The sequence below is a fragment of the Meles meles genome, chromosome 21 (assembly GCF_922984935.1).
Source record: "Meles meles chromosome 21, mMelMel3.1 paternal haplotype, whole genome shotgun sequence".
In the NCBI taxonomy this organism is placed as follows: Eukaryota; Metazoa; Chordata; class Mammalia; order Carnivora; family Mustelidae; genus Meles; species Meles meles.
This window is the reverse complement of record NC_060086.1, coordinates 27,350,251-27,374,316: the sequence shown is the minus strand read 5'-3', so window position 1 is coordinate 27,374,316 and position 24,066 is coordinate 27,350,251. Positions and strand designations below refer to the sequence as shown.

The window sequence follows — 24,066 nt, the reverse complement described above, 5'->3', positions numbered from 1 at the left end:
ACCAGTCCTTTATCTGTCCTGTCATTTGTAAATATCTTCTCCCATTCCATAGGTTACCTTTTAGTTTTGTTGACTATGTCCTTTGCTGTGCAGAACTTTTTATCTTGATAAGGTCCAAATAGTTCAGTTTTGCTTTTGTTTCCTTTGCCTTTAGAGATGTGTATTGCAAGAAATTGCTGTGGCTGATGTTGATGAGGTGGCTGCCTGTGTTCTTCTCTAGAATTTTGATGGATTCCTTCCCCATACTGAAGTCTTTCATCCATTTTGAGTTTATCTCTGTATACGATGTAAGAAAGTAGTTCAGTTTCATTCTTCTCTTTGTGGCTGTCCAATTTTTCCAGCCCCACTTATTGAAGAGACTATCTTTTTTCCATTGGATATTCATTCCTGCTTTGTTGAAAATTATTTGAGAGTCCATATCTGGGCTCTCTGTTCTGTTCCATTGATCTATGTGCCTGTTTTGTGCCAGTACCATGCTGTCTTATTGATAACAGCTTTGCAATATAGGATGAAGTCAGGCAATATAGGATGAAGTGATGCTCCCAGTTTTGGTTTTCTTTTTCAACATTCCCCTGGTTATTCGGTATCTTTTCTGGTTCCATATAAATTTTAGGATTGTTTGTCCCAGGTCTGTGAAAAATGCCAATGGAATTTTGATAGGAATTGTACTGAATGTGTAGATTGCTCTGGGCACTATAGACATTTTCACAATGTAATTTTTCCAGTCCATGAGCATGGAGTGCGTTTCCATCTTTTTGTGTCTTCCTCAATTTCTTTCATAAGTGTTCTATAGTTTCTAGAGTATATATCCTTTACTTCTTTGGTTAGGTTTATTCCTAGGTATCTCTTATGAATTTTGCTGCAATTGTAAATGGGATTGATTCCTTCACTTCTGTTTCTTCAATCACATTGTTAGTGTACAGAAATTCTTCTGAAACTGTTACAAAAAGTAGAAATGGAGGGAATACTTCCAATTTCATTCTATGAGGCCAGCATTACCTTGATCCCAAAACCAGAGAAAATCCCCTCTCAAAGGAGAATTACAGACCAATATCCCTGATGAACATGGATGCAAAAATATATTCTTACAATTTCTATGCTTAACATATCTTTTAATAGATAATAAGACTCCATAAATAAGAGGGGGGAAGTCCTATAACAAATTTTTATTTAGGGGAGTAAAAAAGTGGTAGAAAGTTTATAATAATTGCTTCCTAGATTCCTACTTTTTCTAGAAGCCAAAGTCTATTAAAGTTGTAATTAGTTATGGAGCATGAGGAATAACATGGAGGACATTGGGAGATGGAGAGATGTGAGATGGGTGAAATCTGAGGGGGAGTCAAACCATGAGAGACTGTGGACTCTGAGAAACAAACTGAGGGTTTTGGAGGGGAGGAGGGTTGGGGGATGGGTGAACCTGGTGGTGGGTATTGTGGGGGCACATATTGCATGGAGCACTGGGTGTGGTGCATAAACAATGAATTTTGGAACACTGAAAAGAAATAAAATGGAAAAAAAAAGAAATGCAGCTGATTTTTGTGTATCAATTTTTTATCTTGCCATGTTGTTGAAGTGGAGTCTTTAGGATTTTCCAAATGAAGTATCATGCCATCTTCAAAGAGTGAGAGTTTAACTTTTTCTTTGCCAGTTTGCTTTTTATCTCTTCATTGTCTGATTGCTGAGGCTAGGACTTCTAGTATTGTGTTGAACAGCAGTGGTGAGAGTGGGCATCCCTGTCATGTTCCTGACCTTAGGGAAAATCTCTCAGTTGTTCCCCATTGAGAATGATATTCGCTGTGGGCTATTCATGGATGGCTTTTATGATATTAATGTATGTTCCCTCTATCCCTATATTTTGAAGAATTTTAATCAAGAAAGGATGCTGTATTTTGTCAAATGCTTTTTCTACATCAATTGAGAGGATCATATGGTTCTTGTCCTTTCTTTTATTAATGTGGTGTATCATATGGATTGATTTGAAAATGTGAAACTACCCTGGCATCGCAGGAATAATCCCACCTGGTCATGGTGAATAATCTTTTTAATATAGTGTTGGATCCTATTGGTTAGTATCTTAGTGAGAATTTTGGCATCCATGTTTATCAGGAATATTGCTCTATAATTCTCCTTTCTGACAGGGTCTTTGTCTGGTTTTGGTATCAAGGTAATGCTGGCCTCATAGAGTTTGAAAGTGTTCCTTCCATTTCTATTTTTTGAAACAGCTTCAGAAATTAATAAATGTATTAATTCTGCTTAGAATCTCAAGAATTTCTGGGCATGCTCTTGTGAATCACCAAACTTCTGGCTGAAATCAGGGCATCAGTGGCAACTTTTATGAAGTTTCCTAGGTCTTACTACAATTGAGTAAGCCTGTAATTACTATATTACACTCTTCCAACAGAGACTATAGAAAGGCCTCCATTTTTCTTACCAGATCACACCTATTTTGCCTAATATACAAATTCAGTGACCTACAAATGTTGTTCATTGTTCACCTTATCTTTTTTCACAAGTTTGATAGGATAATGTTGCTTTTTTTTACTTCTTTGTTGAAGTATAGTTGACTCATAGTGTTGCATTAGCTTCAGGTGGACAACATAGTTATTTGACTAGTCTGTATGTTATGTTGCACTCACCACCAGCAAGCTACCACCTGTCACCCTACAATGCTACTATAGTATCATTGACCATATCCTCTGTACTATACCTTTCATGCCCATGACTTGCAAAACTGGAAACCTGTACCTCCTACCTTCACCTGTTTTATAATGTTGTTTCTTCTAAGGGTAGAGTATATGAGTGTTTTGTCTTTCATAACTGATAGTGATAGATAACAATTTATTCTTTCTTTTATCTCACAGGAATTTGGTAACAAAGTAGTAGTAAACAACATGTCTTTGAATTTATATAAGGGGCAAATCACTATTCTTCTAGGACAAAATGGGGCAGGAAAAACCACAGTTTTGTCTCTTCTCATAGGTATGTATTTATTTCTGTTTAGAGCAGAAGTCAGGTTCTTTCTAAGGCTTCAAACCAATCAGCACCTTGTGGTATTGAGTATGTTGTTATTTCAGTGTTGCAGTTTTTATTACACTTTAATTATTTACAACCAAGATGCCCTTGGTAATGTAATAAATTGATTCATTTATTCAATGAAAATATTTATATGCCTATCCTTTTCATAGGAATTGGTAATACAGTGGGTAATACAGTGATGATTACAGGGTTGTTACCCTCAATTTTGTACACTGGTGGAGATACAGGAAAGAAACTTGAAACTAACATGATAAGTGTAAAAGGAGATGTTATATGTGGGATGCTGTTAACCTAATGGAATGCAACATAACCTGTCTCGGGGGGGGGGTGAGAAAAAGGGAAGTGTCATCATATCTGAGAGAAATAGGATATCTAAAGGTCCATGAATGGAACCAAAGAATATTATAGACATAAGCAAAGACTAGGAGACTTGAAAGCACGGAACTGACTAGATCAGAGATATAATTTGAATAATAGAAAAAGATAAAGCTAGAGGAATAATCAAGAGGTCAAATCATGCAAGGTTTGAGGGAAGCCATGCTATGAAGAGTAGAATTTATGCTGACCGCAATAAGAAGCCATGGGAGAATATTTTATATAGGTTTATATGTTAGACGCACTGCATTCACCAGAAAGGAAGAATGGATAAGGAGTACTATGGACATTAGAATCATGAATCCCATGTTGTGTGTGAGGTTAGCATAAGTTCTAGAGGCTGGAACAGGGCTGAGCCTAGTAGTTGAAATATAATAACCACTCCTTTGAAACCAAAATGATGCCAAAACTAGCTCAGGAAGGGCAGACACTACCTGCATTCTCTGCTATTTTATATATTTGAACTGATTTCCTCTAGGTCTCTGTTTAACCTCTTCTTAACAACATGACTACCTAGGTAGTATCACAAGGTATGATTTGAATTGTCATTAACTTCATGATAATATATGCATTATATATAGTTGATATGCTTTACATGTTATCTTGGAACACACTCCATGTTCTACACGTAATGACAGAACGCATATAATGCACTTTTCCATCTGTATATGCTCATGCCCTTTCTCTCAATGGGAGTGCCTGAACCATCTGTCCACCTATTGAAATCCTATTCATACACCGAGAGTGAGCTCAGAAGCAACCATTAGGAGAAAATTCTCAGAGATGGTAGCTCCAAGTTCTGGTCCCTTCATAGACAAGATACATATAAACAGGCACAAAATGTCAGAACCAGTTTTGCCAGAACTCGGGAAAGAAGAAAAGACTTACAGCAATTAAACAAGACTAAATGAAGATAGAGGTAACTTAGAAGCAGGAGGTGAGAGTCATATCAGAAATATGGTGAACTTGTAAGCTCCAGACCCTCCTCCCCATAGAGACACTAAGTTAGCAACAATATGCAGACAAACATACCTTTTTAAAAACTCCAGAAACAAGTTTGGATGCAGCAGTATGCAAATGTATGCATGTCCGATACCAAAAAGGACAGGAACTTTATGGCATTTTTCTCACCCCAACCCCTCTCCCAGCATGGCATGGCACAATGAGGAGGAAATGTGCCAATTCCAAGCTCCTTCCTTGGGACAGAAAGAAAAGACTAGAACTTATATCCAATTTTCTGGCTTGTCTAGGGACTGCCCAAGGGACTGGTTTCTGCTTTGCCTAATGGAGAATTAATAGGAGTGGCAATGTGTTATGGATGACAGTTTGGAAGTCACAGAAAAACACAGGCAAATGCTGCAGCACTTTGAAGTATTTTAAGGCATCAGAAACATGCAATTCCCCACTCAGATGCCAAGGAAGCAACAGAATATAGGCAGAGAACTACAAAAGAAACACAATCTCCAAGCTGCTTAAGGAAATTAAGATAGTTTGGAGCAGCCATATATAGCAGAATGAAAACATATGCAAAACCCCAAAGACCCATCCCCAGAAAATATTTTAAGGTCCCAAAACCTCTACCTGGGATGATGGGTGAAGGACTTCCCATGCATGAAGCTAGTCCATAAATACTGTGAGAGATGTCTGTTTTTAAATGTTTAAATCTCAATGAAACATAGGGCATACAAAACACACACACACACACACACACACACACACACACACACGGAAACCTGCCCCAAAGTAACAAAATAAAGCACTAGAACATGACCCTTAAGAAAGACGGATCTCTGAGTTACCTGACAAAAAGTCATTTTAAGATATTCAGTGATCTAAAAGAGAACACAGACAACAAAATGAAATGAGAAAAATTATGCATGAATAAAATACTAACAGTGGTAGAAGTAATTTTTTAAAAACCCACACAAATCCTGAATATGGAAAATGTCAGAACTAATTTGAAAATTGTTATTAGAGGGTTTCAACAGCAGAGTTGAAAAGGTAGGAAAATGAATTAGCGAACTTGAAGATAGGCTATTTGCAATTATTAAGTCAGAGGAGTGAAAGAAAAAAGAATGAAGAAAAGTGAAGAGAGCCTAAATGACTTATGAGATACCAAGTGAGACACTGTATGCATTTGAAAGTCCCAGAAAATAAGCAAGAGAAAGGGACAGAGTATTTATTTGAAAAAATAATGTCTGAAAACTTACCAAATCTGAGGGGGAAAAATGGACATACAAATTCAAGAAAGTCAGCAAATTACAAGTAGAGTAACTGTGAAAGAAACCCATAAATGAGACACAATATAATCACACTAAAAATTCAAAGAATGAAAATCCTGAAAGAAGCAAGAGAAAAGTGACTCTTCAATTGCAGTTGATGCTCTTCAAGACTCAGGATTTGTCAGTGAAATCTTGAAGGCCAGAAAGTAGTAGGATATTACATTCAAAGTGCTAAAAGAAAAAACAACTACAACCAAGAAAACTATATCTGTCAAAACTTTGAAAAGTGAAGGGAAAATTCAGATTTTCCTAATTCAGCAGAAGTTGAAAGAATGAATTACCACGAGACATCTTCTATAAGAACCAATGAAAGGAGTCATTCAAGTTGAAATTCAGGACACTAGATAGGTACAAAGCCATATAAAAATATAAATTTCTCTAATAAAGGTAAATATGTGAGCAAATATAGAAACATGTTATTGAAATTTGGGTGCATAAATTCACTTTTAACTCATGGAACTTAAAAACATAAAAATAATTATAAATCTATGTTAATGAGTACACAGTATATAAAGGTGTAATTTGTGACATCAGAAAATAAAGTGGAAGGACAAGGCTATGAATAAAGTTACTGTCAATTTAAAATTGATCATTATCATTTTAAGATATCTGCATTAATCCCTATGGTAGTCACAAAGAAGATCTATAGAATATACACAAAGGAAGGCAGGCAGTAAAAGCAGTAGTGAGAAGCAAAATGCTACAGACAGAAAGTAATTAATAAAATGGCAATAGTAAGTCCTTCCCTGACAATAATTACTTTTGAAATAAATGGATTAAATTACCCAATCAGGGGTACCTGGGTGGCTCAGTTGGTTAAGTGCCTGCCTTCAGCTCAGATCGTGATTCAAGAGTCCTGGGATCTAGCCCTTTATCGGATTCACTGCTCAGTGGGGAGCCTGCTTCTTCCTCTCCCTCTTTACCTCTCCCTGCTTGTGCTCTCTCGCACTCTCTCTCTCAAATAAATAAAATCTTTAACAATAAATGAATAAATAAATAAATAACCCAATCAAAGGAGATAGATTGACTAAATAGATTTTTTTTAAGGATGCAGATACATGCTGTCTGCAAGAGAATCACTTGAAATCAAAGGACACACATAATCAAGTAAATAGATTAAAAAATATGCAAATGATAATCAGAGTAGGGTGATGATACCAAATCAAACACTCAATGGGAAAATATAACAATTATAAATATATATTTATCAAACATCAGAGTTCTTTCTTTCTTTCTTTCTTTCTTTCTTTCTTTCTTTCTTTCTTTCTTTATTCAACAGAGAGAGATAGCACAAGTAGGCAGAGCAACAGGCAGAGGGAGAGGGAGAAGCAGGCTCTCTGCTGAACAGGGAGCCCAATGCAGGGCTTGATCCCAGGACCCTGGGATCATGACCCAAACCGAACGCAGAGGCTTTAACCCACTGAGCCACCCAGGCATCCCAAGGATTTACTTTATATCTATATCTGAGCTGAAGGCAGACACTTAACCGACAGAGCCACTCAGGCACCCAAACATCAGAGTTCTTTAAAAAATGAAACAAATATTGGAGAAATAAAGAGAGAAGAAGTAGTACAATAATAGTAGGAAACTTTAATACTCCCCTTCAATGATATATAGAATTTGACAAAAGCTCTGTAAGAAAATAGAGATCTTTAACAACAGTTGGACCCAGCAGACATGTACTAAACACTTGACCCAACAACAGCAGAATATACATTATTCACAATAAGACATGGTACATTCTCCAGGAGAGATCACATGTTTGTTTACAAAACAAATCTTAACTAATTTTAAAATAATTAAATTATACAAAGTATCTTTTCCAGTCACAATAGAAACTATAAATCAATTAAGAGAAGGATAATTGGAAGACCCACAAATATGTGGAAATTAAACAACACACCCTTAACCAATGGGTCAAAAGTGGAATCACAAAATAGAAGATATCTTGAGAAAATTTAAAATGAAAACACAACATAAAAAACTTACAGGATGCATCAAAAGCAGTGCAAAAATGGAATTCTAGCATTGTGAACACTTATGTCAAAAAAAGAGGAAAAATCTGATATTAATAACCTAACTGCACACGTTAAAGAACTAGAAAAAGAATAGCAAACTAAAACTAAAGACAGTAGAAGGAAGAATAGAGTAGAAATCACTGTGGCGATAAAATAGAGAATGGGAAGATAAAAGGAAAAAATAAAACTTAAGAACTGGTTTTTGAGGGGCGCCTGGGTAACTCAGTCACTAAGCATGACTTCAGCTCACATCATGATCCCAGGGTCCTGGGATTGAGCCCTGCACTGGGTCTCCCTGCTTGGTGTGGGAAGCCTGCTTCTCCCTCTCCCACTCCCCCTGCTTGTGTTCCCTCTCTCGATGTGTCTCTCTCTGTTAAACAAATAAATAAAATCTTTTAAAAAAGAAAAAGACTTGGTTTTTAAAAAAAAAACACAAAATTGAAAAAATTCAAATAATTAAAATAAAAATGAGATGTGGGATATAAAAGCCTATGCCACAGTAATAAAATGGATCATAAGAAAACACTGTGAACAACTATATATTAGAAAACTTCATAACCTAGAAGAAATTGATAAATTCCTAGAAACATGCAACCCAGCAAGACTGAATCATAAGGAAATAGAAAATTTGAACACACCTATAACTACTAAGAGAATTGAACAGTAATGAAAAACCTCTCAAAAGAAAAGCTTAGGACCAGATGATTTCATTGGAGAATTCTACCAAACATTTAAAGAAAAATTAGTGCCAGTCCTCTTCAAATTCTTTGAAAAGATTAAGGAGGAGGTACACTTATTACATCATTCTATAAGGCCTATTATTACCCTTATACCAAAGTCAGACTAGGACACTACAAGATAAAAAAACTATGGGCCAATATCCCTGATCAACATAGATAGACAACTCAAAACAAAACAAAACTACAAAGCTAAATTCAACAATATATTAAATGGGTCATATACCATGACCAAGTGAGATGAATTCCTGGAATGTAAGGATGGCTTGACATGCAAAATCAATGTAATACGTCATGAATAGAATCAAGGACAAAAACCACATGATCATATCAATGATGCAGAAATTGATTTTTTGAATGTTGATTTTGTATATAGCAACTTAACTGAATCATGCATCACAGAGCACGTGTGTGTGGACTTAAGCTTTTATACAGGTAAGATCACATCATCTGCAAACAGATAATTTTACTTCTTTTTTTCCAGCTTGGATACCTTTTATTTCTCCCCTAATTGCTTTGGCTATGCCCTCCAGTACTAGAAGTGGGACAGGAAGTGTGACAGGAAGTGGTCCAGAAAGTGGAACAGGAAGAACCCTTACTTTGTTTCCAGTTACGGGAAAAGCTTTTAGTTTTCACCATAAAGAATTATGTTAGCTGTGGGCTTTTCATATATGGTCTTTTTATGTTGAGGAAATTTGCTTCTATTTCTAGTCCGTTGAGGAAAATGTCTTATACATTATCAGGAAAGAGAGTTCAATTTTGCCACATGTTTTCTTTGTGTCTGTTGAGATGATCATGTGATTTTAAAAAAATCATTCTGTTAATATGGTGTATCACATCAATTGATTCTTGAATATTGAGTCATCCTTACATCTCATGGGTAAATCCCACTTGGACATGGTATATGATACTTTTAATGTGTTGTTCAATTCAGTTTACTTGTATTTTGTTGAGGACTTTCGAATCCATTTTCATCCGAGTTATTTGCCTTATAGTGTCTTTGTCTGGCTTTGGTGTTAGGGTAATGCTGGCCTCACAAATGAGTTTGGAAGTATTCCCTCATTTTCAGTTTTTGGAAGAGTTTGAGAAGGGCTGGCACTAATTCTTCTCTAAAAGTTTGGTAAAGGGGTGCATGGGTGGCTCAGTCATTGCCTGCCTTTGGCTCAGGTCATGATCCTAGGGCCCTGGGATCGAGCCCTACATTGGGCTCCCTGCAATGTCTTTCCTAATTTTGAGTCTTCTGACTTTTTTTTAGTCTAGTTTAGGTTTGTCAATTATGTTTATCTTTTCAAAAACCAACCTTACTTTCAGTGATTTCTTTCATTATTTTTCTAGTCTCCATTTTGGTTATTTTTGGGTAATCTTTTTTATTTCCTTCCCTCTGCGAACTTTGGAATTATTTTTCTAGTTTTTTGAGGTGTAAAGTTAGGATGTGTATTTTTTACCTTTTTTTTATAATGGACACTTATCAGTATTAACTTCTTTTTTATGCTGTTTTTGCTGTATTCCATAGGTTTTAATATTTTGTATTTTCATTTTTATTTGTCTCAAAATATTTTCTAACTTTCCTTCCCCCCTCCTTTTTTGAACAATTTGTTTTCCAGGAATGTTATGTTCAATTTCCACATTTATGAATTTTTACATTTTTATTCTTTTGCTTCCTGGTTCATCCCATTGTGGTTTGAAAAGATACTCGGTATATGACTTGAGTCTTAAATTTGTTATTTACGACTTAAAATTGTGTATGATACTTTGTGACTTAACATATATATCCTGGAGAATGTTTTATGTGCATTTGAAAAGATGTATATTTTCTGCTGTTAGATAGAACGCTTATTAGGTCCATTTGGTCTCTAGTGTTGTTCACTTCTGTTTCATCATTGATCATCTGTCTAGATGTTTTATCCATTATTGAAAGTGTGATATTGAAGTCTCCATGTAATATAATATTGCTGCTATGTATTCTTCCCTGTAGTTCTGCCAATGTTTACCTACTATATGTTGGTGCTCTAATGTTGGACACATATATTTATAATTGTTATATCTTTCTGTAACTTTAATTATTTGTTATGTGATATATCTGTTACATAATACTATTCTTTCTTTCATGACATATTTTACTTAAAGTCTATTTTGCCTAATAGAAGTATAGCCACCCCTGCTCTCTTTGGTTACCGTTTACATTGAATATCTTTTTTCATGCCTTCCCTTTCTGCCTATATATGTCCTTAAATCTAAAGTTCCTTGAAGAATAACAAGTGATGGTGAGGATTTGGAGAAAGGGGAGACCTCTTACACTGTTGGTGGGAATGCAAGCTGGTACAGCCACTCTAGTAAACAGTATGGAGGTTCCTCAGGTCATTAAAAATAGAGCTACCCTATGGCAGAGAATTGCACTATGACTACTTTGGAATATTTAACCCAAAGATACAGATGTAGTGAGAAGAAGGGGCACTGGTATCCCAATGTTCATAACAGCAATGCCCACAATAGCCAAACTGTGGAAGGAGCTGAGATGTCCTCCAACAGATGAATGGATAAAGAAGATATGGTGTATATATACAGTGGAATATTACTTAGACATCAGGATGAATATCTACCATTTACATTGACATGGATGGAACTAGAGGGGATTATGCTAAGTGAAATAAGTCAATCAGAGAAAGAAAATTATATTTCACTGGTGTGGAACATAAGGAATAATGCAGAGGATGAAAGGGGTGGGGGAGGGGAAACTGGGAAGAAATTAGAGAGGGAGATAAACCATATGAGACTCTTGACTCCAGGAAGAAAACTGAAGGTTGTGGAAAGGGAGGTATATGGAGGGGTGACATAGCTGGGTGATGGGCGTTAAAGAGGGCATGTGGTATGATGAGCACTGGGTGACATACTCAACTAATGAACATTATATCAAAAACTAATGATGTACTACTATACCTTGGCTAATTGAATTTAAATAAAATAAAAAGTAAAGGTCCTTGTAGAGAGCATATAGTTAGGTATTGTTAGTATATCCATTTTGGCCACTCTATATCTTTTTAGGTCTTTTCATTTAAACTTAAAGTAGTTATTGATAAGGAAAGGCTCACCATTGCCATTTTTAAAATTGTCTTTCCTACAGTTCTTTTGTCCTCTACTTTTTTCTTTCATAAATATATATATATCTTATATGACATACTTTGATTTGTTTCTCTTTGTGTTTTGTGTTTATTCTGTAGGTATTTCCTTTATGGTTACCTTGGAACTTACATAAAATATTTTATAGTTATAATATTCTATTTATTTTTTATAATATTCTATTTAAATTAATAACAACTGACCTTCAATCACAAACAGAACTCAATTTTATTTCTTCCACATGAACATGCTTTATGTTAATGTCACAATTTACATCTTTTTATGTTGTATGTTGATGAACATTTTTATGTGTATAGTATTTTAATACTTTTGTCTTTTAACTTTTATACAAAAAATGAGTGATTTACTCACCACTATTTTACATGTATTATACTCACCATAGCATTATAGTGTTCTGTATTTGTCTACATTATTTACCTTTACAATGAGTTTTATGCTTTAATATGCTTTCATATTACCATTTAGCATCCTTATGTTTCATCCTGAAGAACTCTTAACATTTCTTGTAATGGAGGTTTCCTAGTAACGAACTCTCAACTTTTGTTTGCCTGGCAGTCTTAATTGCTCCTTCATTTTTGAAAGACAGTTTTGCTAGGTAATAATGATTCCATTCTCTACATCACTCAGGGCTTATCACAGTAAGTGTAGTCCTTCTTTAATCTTAATTCCATGGTAGTTAACATACAATGCTATATTAGTTTTAGCTGTACAATATAGTGATTCAACAGTCCCATATATTACTCAGTGCTCATCAAGGTCTTCATCTTTTTCTTGATTAACTATTGTGTTGCTGTAAGCCTTTGAATACTTTTCTGAGTTTAGCCTTTTCTGGTAGTTTTTGCCCTTTTTTTTCTTTCTATAGAAAAACAGGTGCTTTTTTACTTCCCTGATCTTCCACTATCATTGTCATTTAAAACACCTTAAAATGTAAGAATTTGAGTAATGATATAAGGAAGGAACCTAATGAAAGTAAAATTCTAAATTTTTCACATCTTTTCAATAAGTCTTTCTTAATTGTTTATAAAATATTAATGTTATTACTATGTAACATGATAGTTTGTGTTCAGTTTTTAAAGAACATAATTTTATATTGAAATTTCCTTGGGGCACCTGGGTGGCTCAGTGGGTTAAGCCTCTGTCTTCAGCTCAGGTCATGATCCCAGGGTCCTGGGATTGAGCCCCACATCCGCTCTCTGCCCAGCAGGGAACCTGCTTCCCTCTCTCTCTCTGCCTGCCTCTCTGCCTGCTTATGATCTCTGTCAAATAAATAAATAAAAAATCTTTTAAAAAAAAATTTCCTTATGTGACATAGTCTGTATATATGTTATTTCCAAGGCCACATTGTATTTTTAGTAGTAACATAGTATTCTTTTTAATAGCCATATAGTAGTCTTTTAAATTAATATGTGGTCGTTAACTTGTCATTTTCTTTTCTTTTTTTTTTAATTGTTTTTTAGTATTTACCATCAATGCTAGATAAGTAGCCTTGTTGAGATGTTTTTGAAAGACTTTTCTACTTTGGAATGTATTTTAAAAAATTTTTTTAGATTTTACTTATTTATTTGCCAGAGATCACAAGTAGGCAGAGAGGCAGGCAGAGAGAGAGAAGGGGAAGTAGGCTCCCTGCTGAGCAGAGAGCCCGATGTGGGGCTCCATCCCAGGACACTGGCATCATGACCTGAGCTAAAGGTAGTGGCCTACCCAACCAAGCCACCCAGGAGTTCTAAGAAAGGGGAAGGGGAAGCAGGTTCCCTGCAGAACAGAGAGCCCGATGTGGGACTCCATCCCAGGACTACAGGATCACAATCCGAGCCGAAGGCAAAGGCTTTAACCCATTGAGCCACCCAGTGCCCCTGGAATATATTTTTAAATATAATTTTCAAAAATATATTTTAAGACTATAAATATTTTAATCACCTCAATAGATGCAGAAAAGCATTTGACAAAATTCTACATCCACTTATAATAAAGACGCTAAACAAACTGGGCATAGAGGGAACATACTTAACATACATAACAAAGGCCATATATGACAAGCCTGCAGCTAACATCATATTCAATAGTAAAAAGCTAAAAGCTTTTCCTCTAAAATCAGGAATAATACAAGGATGCCCACTCTTGCCGTTTTATTTAACACAATTATCAATTAGGCAAGAAAAAGAAATAAAAAGCATCAAAATCAAAAAGAAAAAAATACAGATGACATAATATTATATATAAAAAACTATAAAGATTCCACTAAAAAACTTTTGTAACTATCAATTCAGTAAAGTTGCAGAACGTAAAGTGTGTCTACAAAAATCCATTGTGTTTCTATACACAAATAAACTATCAGAAAGAGATGCGCCTGGGTGGCTCAGTTGGTTAAGCCTCTGACTCTTGATTTCAGTTCAGGTCATGATCTCAGGGTTGTGATATCAAGCCCTGCATTTGGCTTGTACTGAGCATTGAGCCTTTTGGGGATTCTCTTTCCCTCTCCCTCTGCCCCTCCCTCCCTGCTTGTGCTCTCTCTCTCTCAAAAATAAAAGAAAGAAAAAAAGAAAGAACGAAAAAAAGAAAGAGGGAAACACCATATATAATTACATCAAAAAGAATAAAATACCTAGGAGCAAAATTAACCAAGGGGGGTGAAGCACCTGTACACTGAAAACTATAAGACATGAAAAGGAGTGAATAAGACATAAATAAGTGGAAGATATTCCATTAATAACGATTAATATTGTTAAACTGCCCATACTACCCAAAACAATCTACAAGTTCAGTGCAAGTCCCATCAAAATTCTAATGGCATTTTTCACAGAAATAGAACAGACAATCCTAAAATTTGTATGGAACTGCCATAGTCCCTAAATAGTCAAAACAATCTAGAGAAGGTGTAAGCATCAAGCTTCCTTATTTCAAACTATGTTACAAAGCTAGTCATCAAAATAGTATGGTATTGACATAAAAACAGACACAGAACAGTGGAACAGTATAGAGAGCCTAAAAATAAATGCATGTATATATGATCAGTTAATTTACAATAAAGGAGCCAAGGAGCCAAGAATACAATGGAGAAAGACAATCCTGTCAATAAATGGTGTTGGGAGAACTATCACTCTCTTATACCGTATACTAAAATCAACTCAAAATGGGTTACATTAACATGTAAGACTTGAAACCACAAAACTCCTGGATGAAAATACAGGCATACAGTAAGCTCTTTGACCTCAATCTTGGAGATGATTTTGGGAATTTGACACCAAAAACAAGGCAACAAAAGACAATGATAAATAGGTGTGGGGCTACATCAAACTAAAAAGCTTCACAGCAAAGAAAAAATAAAATGAAAAGTAGCCCACTGAATGGGAGAAAATATTTGCAAAATGTCTGATAAGGTGTTACTATCCAAAATATATAAAGAATTCATGTGACTCATAGCAAAAATAAAATCCAACTTAAAAAATGGACAAAGGATTTGAATAGACATTTTTCAAGAGCAGACAGCTAGATGGCTAACAAGTACATGAAAAGAGGCTCAACATCACTTACCATGTGGGAAATATAAATCAGAACCACAATGAGATACCACCTCACACTTGTTAGAATGACTGTTTTCAAAATGCCAAGAAATAACAAGTGTTGAGGAGGATGTGGAGAAGAGGGAACCCTTGTGCACTGTTTGTGGAAATGTTAATTGGTGCAGCCACTATGGAGAACATTATGAAGTTTCCTCAAAAAATTAAACATAGGGGAGCCTGGGTGACTCAGTGGGTTAAAGCCTCTGCCTTCAGCTCAGGTCATGATCCCAGGGTCCTGGGATCGAGCCCCGCATTGGGCTCTCTGCTCAGCAGGGAGCCTGCTTCCTCCTCTCTCTCTCTCTGCCTGCCTCTCTGCCTACTTGTAATTTCTGTCTGTCAAATAAATCAATACAATCTTTAAAAAAAATTAAACATAAAACTACCATATGATTCAGCAGTTCCATTTCTGGGTATTTACTTGAAGGAAATGAAAACACAAAGAGATATCTACTCCCATGTTTGTTTGTGGCATTATTTATAATAACCAAGGTATGGAAGCAACCTAAGTGTCCTTCAGTGGATGAATGGATTTAAAAAAATGTGGAGTTGATCTTCCTACCGACCTGGATTTTTTGCCTTGGGATTATCATATGAATGCAAAATTTCTGTCTTTTTAAAACTTCTTTGTGGCCTCTTTGATAATAGCAGTTTAGCCTTTATCCTAACTCAGTGTCCTCAAAGTCTGGTCCTTTGACTAGCAGCATCATTAATATCACCTGGGAATGTGTTAAAAATGCAAGTTCTCATCGACTAATGGATAGATAAGATGTCTATATATCCAATGGATTATTAGTCAGCCATAAGAATGAACTCTTGTTTGTGACAACATGGATGGACCTTAAGTGCATTATGCTAAGTGAAATAAGTTGGAGAAAGACAAATACTGTATAGTCTCACTTATATGTAGAATTTACAAAGAAAAAAAAAAAACAAATTCACAGATATAAAGAACAGATTGGTGGTTGCCAGAGTCAATAGATGGGGACTGGGCTAAATGAGTGAAGGTGATCAAAAGGTACAAATTTCCAGTTATAAGATAAATAAGTTAAGGGATATAACGTACAGCATGAGGACTATAGTTAATTTTACTGTTTCATATATTTGAAAGTTGCTAAGAGAGTAAATCATAAAAGTCTTCATCACAAGAAAAATATATTTATGTGTGTGATATGCTAACTAGACATTGTATGATCATTTTGTGGTATATGCAAATATCAAATCATGTTGTACACTGGAAACTAATATGTTTTATGTCAACTCTATTTCGTTTTAAAAAGAATATATATTTTTAAACAAGGTAAATGATTTATAGGATTTAAATGGTCTTATAGTTTTTTTTTTTACATGTTATCAAATTGTTGCCCACAAAATTGTTGCCCACGAATCTGGACGGTTTGTTATTAGTATTTAAATTTCTTGAAGACAAAAGTTAAATAATCCTAATCTTATATTTTTCTTTTTCTTAGATGTATTTACTTATCATAGAGAGAGTGAGATTACAGATGCAGGGGGAGGGGTAGAAGGAGACAAGGCAAGAAGACTCCCTGCTGAGTGAGGAGCTCAATATGGGGTCTAAGCTCAGGACCGCAGAATCATGACCTGAGCCAAAATCAAGAATTAGAGACTCAACTGACTGAGCCACCCAGGAGCCTCAATATTATGTCATAACATCTACACAGTACCTATTCTGATCCACAAATACTGTAACAGTCTAATTGTAATGTGAATGTATTAGAATATAGCAAATTATTTGTTTTTATTATCAATATAATCCATATCTATTGTAGAAAATTTGTATACAAAAGCAGAAAAGAAAAAAAAAGATAGCTTATCCCAATATCTAGATGTAATTATTGATATTTTCCTAAACTATTCTGTAGGAGATAGTGCTAATTTTTTTGAGTAATCCACAAGCAGGCTGAATTTAAGATACTAATTTATAATATCTTATAATTCTCTCTCACCAATGCTCAGCTTCTTTTATGTCTTCTGCTTAATCATAGGTTGTTACCCTCCAACTAGAGGAAAAGTTTATATTCATGGATTTGACATCTCAAAGAACATAATTGAGATTCGAAAAAACTTGGGCTTCTGTCCACAACATGACATGTTGTTTAATGACTTGACACTCTCAGAACACCTTTTTTTCTACTCTGTGGTGAGTCAGAAATGTTTTAAAACTATACAGTATATTTACTTTTTTTTTTATATATATAGACATGTGAAGTTTAACATTCAGCTAGCACCACAGAATATTTTCATTACTCCAAAACACTCCCTCATGCTATTCCTACACTTGATCTTAGCCAAAAGGCCAAGAAGCGATTCCCTCATGCTATTCCTTTGTAGTCATCCCTATCCCATCTTGGTAATCACTGGTCTATCCTAATCACTAATGTCTTGTCTTATAGAGAATACCATATAAATGGAATCATATGGTATGTAACCTTAAGAGATTAGCTCCTTAATAAGCATATTGCCTTCAAGATCCATCCATACTTTTATGATCAGTAGTACATTTCTTTTAATTGTTGGGTAGTATTTCATATTTAGATGTAATGCGGTACACCAATTAAAGGACATTTGGGTTGTTTACATTTTGAGTATGAATAAAGCTGCTCTGAATTTCATGTGAAGTTTTTTGTGTGTAAACATAATTTTTCATTTCTCTCGGAATGAGATTACTGGATCATATTATAAGTGTTTATAGTTTCGGTATAGTCACTGGGGTGACTGAACCATTTTGCACCCCCACCAGCAATGCAGGAAGATTTCAATTGCTCCGTATCCTTCCCAGAATTTGGTATTGTAATACTTTTTAACATGTTTTTTTGAAAGGGAGAGAGAGCGCAAGCAGGGATGGGAACAGAAGGAGAGGGAGAGAGAGACTCTCAAGCAGACTCCACACTCAGTGAAGAGCTCGACATAGGGTTCAATTTCATGACCCTGAGGTCATGATCTAATCTGAAATCAAGAGTCAGATGTTTAACCAGCTGAGCCAGAGAGGCACCCCTTTACATCTTAACATTTTAACCATTCTAGTAAATGTATAGATGTATATCCTCCTGGTTTTAATTTGCATTTCATGAATGGCTAATTGTGTTGATTATCTTTCACATGATTATTTCCCATTTATACCCTCTTTGATGAAAGACCCTTTGTACACTTTTAAAATCTGGGTTTGTTTTGTTACTAAATTTTTTATAGTTCTATATGTCCTTTGTTGGATAATGTGCTTTGCAAATACTTTCCCTATTTCTGTAGTTTGTCTTTTCATTTTCTTGGATATGCTTTTTACAGAGCAAAGGTTTTTAATACTGAAATCCAATTTATCACATTTTTATCACATTTTTCTCAAAGGATCCTGCCTTTGCTGTCTTTTCTAGAACTCTGTTCCTAACCCCAAGACACGAAAATTTATTCTGTATTTTCTTCTAATTTTTTTTTATTTTTATGATACACTTAGATCTATGGTCCATTTGTGGGTTAGTCTTTGAACTTAGATCTACATTTTACACCTTTAAGCATTGTCTTACATATAGATGATCAATTGTTCTAAAACCATTTTTCAAAAATACTGTTCTTTCATCTTTGACTTGCTTTTTGCGTTGTCAAAGATCAAATGGTCATATTTCTCTGGACTTATCAACTCTCTTTTAATGTGCTCTTGATCCACAGTGCCCTGATTTGTATAGCTTTATGGTAATTCTTAATATGGGATAATGCTATTCATCCAACTATATTCTTTTTCAAAAGTGTTTTAGCTATTATAGCTGTTTGACCCTTCCAGATAATTTGTGTATTATCTCTTTTGTGTCTACAACAGTTGTGCTGTGAGTTTGGTATTAGATTAAACCTGTATATCACTTCGGAGAAAGTTAATGTTGTTACCATGTTGTGATTTCAAATCCTTGATCATGGTATTTCTCTCTGTTAATTTAAGTCTTTGCTATCATTACCATTTTTAGTTTTCAGTATACATATATATATATATACACTATATATATATATATATATCATATATATATATATCCTTTATATTGTTTCATTATTTGTATTTTTATATTTTTTTCATTATTTTTTCATTATTTGGAGACTTAAAAAGTTTTCTGATTTCCGGTTGTTCATTGCTTGTACATAGAAAAATGATAGATAATTGTATGTTAACCTATTATTCTTTGACCTTACTAAGCTCACTTAATGGGTTTAGGAGGGTTTTTTTTGTAGATTCCTTGGTTTTGTGCATAGATGATCATATTATTGGAGAATGGGGATAGTTTCTTAGTGCCAGTATGTTTACCTTTTATTCCTTTCTTTTTTTTTTTTTTTTTTTTTTGCATGACACACTGGCTAGGAACAGCATAATATGTGGGCATCCTTGACTTGTTTCTGATCTCAAGGGATAGCATTCTGGTTTTGACCATTAAATTTTTTTCTGCAGATACCCTTTATCACTGTGAGAAAGTTCCTTTCCTTATTTTTATAATTTGATTTTAATTCTAATATAGTTAACATACAGTGTTATATTAGTTTCAGGAGTACAACATAGTGATTCAACAATTCTCTGTATTAGGGTAGTGCTCATCACACTAAGTGTACTCTTAATTTCCTTCACCTGTTTCAGCCACCCCTGTTCTAGTTATCATCCATTTATTCTCTGTAGTTATTTAAGAGTCTGTTTTTTGGTTTGTCTCTTTTTTCCTTTAGTCATTTGTTTCATTTCTTAAATTCCATATATGAGTGAAATAATTTGATATTTGTCTTCCTCTGACTGACTTATTTCTCTTGACATCCATCCATGGTTTTGCAAATGGCAAGATTCCATTCCTTTTTATTGCTGAGTAATATTCCTGTGTGTATCACATCTTCTTTATGTGATTCAATGTTATTTAATGCCCTATTCGTGTAGCTTCTAAAATGATCTGCATTCTCTTTCTAATGTAAGCATTTATTGCCATGATTTTTCCCCCTAAGCACTCCTTTGTTGTACCCCACAAATTTTGATACAATTTTTTATATTTTCATTTTTATTCAGTTCAAAATATTTCCTACATTCATTGAGATTATTCTGTGACTCATCATTTGCAAGTACAATCTTTAATGTGTAAGTGATGGGAAATTGTCCTACTTTCTTTCTGTTATGCTTAGTTTAATTCTATTTTGGTCAGAGATCATATTTTGTGTAATTATAAGTGTTTTGAAATTGCTAGGGTTTTATGACTGAGGATATGGTCTGTCTTGCTTACTATTTCATATGTGCTTGAGAAGAATAGGTTTTCTGCTGTTTGGTTGGAATTTTCTGTAAACATCAGTTTGATTTCTTGTTCTTGTTTCATTCTTCTGTATATTTGCTGATTTCTGTCTGGTAATTCTGTTACTTAGGAGTATTTCTGAAATATCCTATTATAGTCATGTATTTTTCTATTATTCATTTTCATTCTATTCATTTTTGTTTCCTGTGTTTTAAGTTCTGTTGTTAGATATATACACATTTAGGGTTATTATGTCTTATTCTCTTATGAACATGCCATGTCCCTCTTTTGTCTCTTGTAATTTTTTTTGTTCTGAAATCAACTTTATCTGATATTAGGATAACCATTCCAGCTTTCTTCTGATTTGTGCTTTTTTTCAATTAAGTTCAATTAGCCAACATATAGTACATTAATGGTTTTTGATGTTGTGTTCAGTGATTCATTAGTTGCATATAATACCCAGTGTTTTGTGTTTTCGTGGTGTATCTTCTTTAAACATGTCACCTTAAACTAACCTATATAATTAAATTTTAAGTGAGCTCATTGTAGACACTGTATAAAAAAGTCATGTTTTGGGCGCCTGGGTGGCTCAGTGGGTTAAGCCGCTGCCTTCGGCTCAGGTCATGATCTCAGGGTCCTGGGATCAAGTCCCACATCAGGCTCTCTGCTCGGCAGGGAGCCTGCTTCCTCTTCTCTCTCTGCCTGCCTCTCTGCCTGCTTGTGATCTCTCTCTGTCAAATAAATAAATAAAATCTTTTAAAAAAAAGTCATGTTTTCTATACAATCTGAAAATTTCTTTTAATTGATGTGTTTAGATAATTTAGTTTTAATGTAACTAGTAAACTTATATTTAAATCTATCCTTTTATTATTCTCACTTTTTTTCTCTGTTTGCCCTTTCCAGTTTTTGGGTTATTGGTTATTTTTTTAGTATTCCATTTCAGTTTGTCAATTGTGATTTTTACTATATCTCATATATACTTCCAGTGATTGCTCTAGACATTGCAAAATACAGCCTTAGCTTTTCACAGTTATTTAGAATCAATATTTTCTGACTTTATTTGGAATGTAGAAACCTTACCAATTACTTGTAGGTTCTTTATCCTCTGCTGTATATGCTATAGTTGTCATATATTACATGTAAAAATACTGAAAACATCAGAAAACACTATAAAAATACTATATTTTTCATTTAAAACTATCTAGTATGTTTAAAGAACCGTAAGAGAATAACAGTTACTACATTTACTGTTTCTTTACCATTCATAATGTTTTGGGTTTTCTATATTGTTTCTCTTCTGTTTGAAAAATATTCTTTATCAGTTCTTTTAGGCCAGTGCTCTTGGTTAGTTTCTCTTAGCTTTCTGTCACTTGAAAGTACCTTTAATTTACTACCATTTCTCCAGAATATTTTTGCTTGACATAGAAATCTGGGTTAACAGTTCTTTTCCTTCAGCAGTTAAAATTGTTACTCCACTGCTTCCTGGATACCATGGTTTCTGATGAAACCTACAAAGTCATCTGAATTGTTTCTCCTATAAAAAATTTGTTTTTTTTCTCTGGGGGCTCTCAACAATTTTTTTAGGATTTGTTTGGTGCAGATTGCTTTGAGTGTATCTGAATGGAGCTTTAGTCAGCTTCTTCAATCTGTAGGATTGAGTCTTATTCCAAACCTCAGAAATTTTCAGTCATTATTTCTTCAAATATTATTTCAGTCTTATATTCTTTCTTCTCTCCTTCTGGAACTTCAGTGACGTGAATGTTTGACATTTTGTTATTGTCCCAAAAGTCCCTTGGGCATTGGTTTTTTTTTTAAGTTTTTATTTAAATTCCAGTTAGTTAACATACAATGTCACAATGGTTTCAGGTGTACAATTTAGTGATTCAACACTTACTCATAACTGTTCATTTTTTAAATCATTTATCTCTCTGTTGTTCAGATTGGATAATTTTTATTGAACCACCTTCAAGTTCATTTACCCTTTATAATTTCTATTCTACTACTGTTGAGTATATCTAATGATCTTTTTGTTTGGGTCACTGGATTTTTTTGTTTTAAGATTTCCATTAATTTTTTTCTTTATTTTGATGATACTTTCTACTTTAATTCCAGCATCTGGAATTAAACATTGATCCTAACATTGATCCATCCTAACATTGATCCTAACATTGATCCATCCTAACATTGATATCTGTTGATAGTCTTTTCCTAAGTGAATTGAGATTTTTATGATTCTTTGTATGCCAAGTAATTTTTGTTTTTATCCTGGATGTTTTTAAAAGTAACTTATGAGACTGCATCTTGTTTATATGTTATCTGTGGGCTATGGTTTTAGTGTCAGCTTTGAAGTCTTAGCAGTGATGATCCAGTTTCTCCTATGTTAGTTCACATCTGGGTAGGGGTTTACTTGTTAGCATAATTTTAAAGTTTAGTATGCTAATGAGGAGTAGATCTGGGTATGTAAATGATGGGGTAAACACATGTGTTCATAAACAACTTTATGGTAATACTTTCCTGCTCCTCTCTCCTGTTTCCTAACCAGTATTTCCTGGTTACTGAAGATTCCTTTCTCAGTCCTCCAGCCAGAAATTGTACACTTCATGATTGTGCCATATCCAAGTGGCTGGAAAACAGAGAAGGTGATAAAAAGCAACTGGGTCTGACCCTGTCCTGTTGGAGCCAGGTTCTACTTAACTGAGAAGTTTCCTCTACCTTGGCATTTTAGCTTTTACAGGATTCCCTTTCCTTTCTACTCTTGCCACCATCCCTGCCACAAGATTCCTAAGGGGTTGGGACACAAAAGGACAGGAAAAAAAAAAAAAGAAAGAAAGAAATTGGCCCATCCACACTCTCTCAGAGCTTTAAGGGTGTTTTCTTTTGCATTCCTCAAGCCAGAACTACAGAGTTTCTCCTTAATCTCAATTCTATCTGCACTATCAGGGTTTGGATACTTTGTGTTCAGGCTAAGAGGATACACGGGGTGAAAAATGATAAACCCAATGCTGGCTCAGTGATACTTCAAAATATTGTGTTCTTTCTGATGCAACTGCTGATGTTTACTTTTTATTGTTCTCCAGGTTTAATAATTGAGTTCAGTTGGAAATGAAACCAGGGGTAAGGGGTGGGAGATGGTTTACTCCATCATACCTAGAAAATAAAGATGTTTCTTTTCTCCTTTTCTGAGCTTCAGGTGTCTATAAATCTGAAAATAAATTCTTTTTTTAGTAATTCTCCTTTAGACTCAAAGAGAGGCAATGGGAAAAAGACACTATGTATCTGTGAGAAAAGAGATCATATAAAATGCTTTAAGGGTGTAGTTGCAAGAAACTTCATTTATCTACATAGATATACAAAGACAGTTATTATCTAAAAACATTCCAAGGATAAAGTTGGATGCACTATGTAAATTCTGCCTCCTCTTTTTAGGTAAAAAGAATATATCAAAACATGTATTGTATGGAAATTGACCATATGCTGTCTACTTTTAACCTGCTAGAAAAGCGTGATACATTTTCAAAGTCACTGAGTGGAGGAATGAAGCGCAAACTCGCCATCATCATAGCACTCATAGGGGGCTCCCAGGTATTAAGGAAAAGAGGATGAAAAGGGGGAGTGAGGAGGCAGGAACCATGGGTTCCTGCCAACTGTTCTAGAAAACTCAGCTGACG

The 24,066-nt window shown here is 34.6% G+C and overlaps 1 protein-coding gene across 1 annotated transcript in view; it reads left to right on the top strand.

Annotated features, from left to right (window-relative positions):
- LOC123933607 (phospholipid-transporting ATPase ABCA3-like) overlaps positions 1–24,066 on the top strand; it is a 189,307-nt gene that overhangs the window by 37,177 nt on the left and 128,064 nt on the right. The window contains exons 11-13 of the mRNA XM_045992947.1: positions 2,862–2,979; positions 17,150–17,304; positions 23,825–23,980. Of these exons, the coding sequence (XP_045848903.1) occupies positions 2,862–2,979; positions 17,150–17,304; positions 23,825–23,980 (429 nt within the window). The remainder of the gene's footprint in view (positions 1–2,861; positions 2,980–17,149; positions 17,305–23,824; positions 23,981–24,066) is intronic.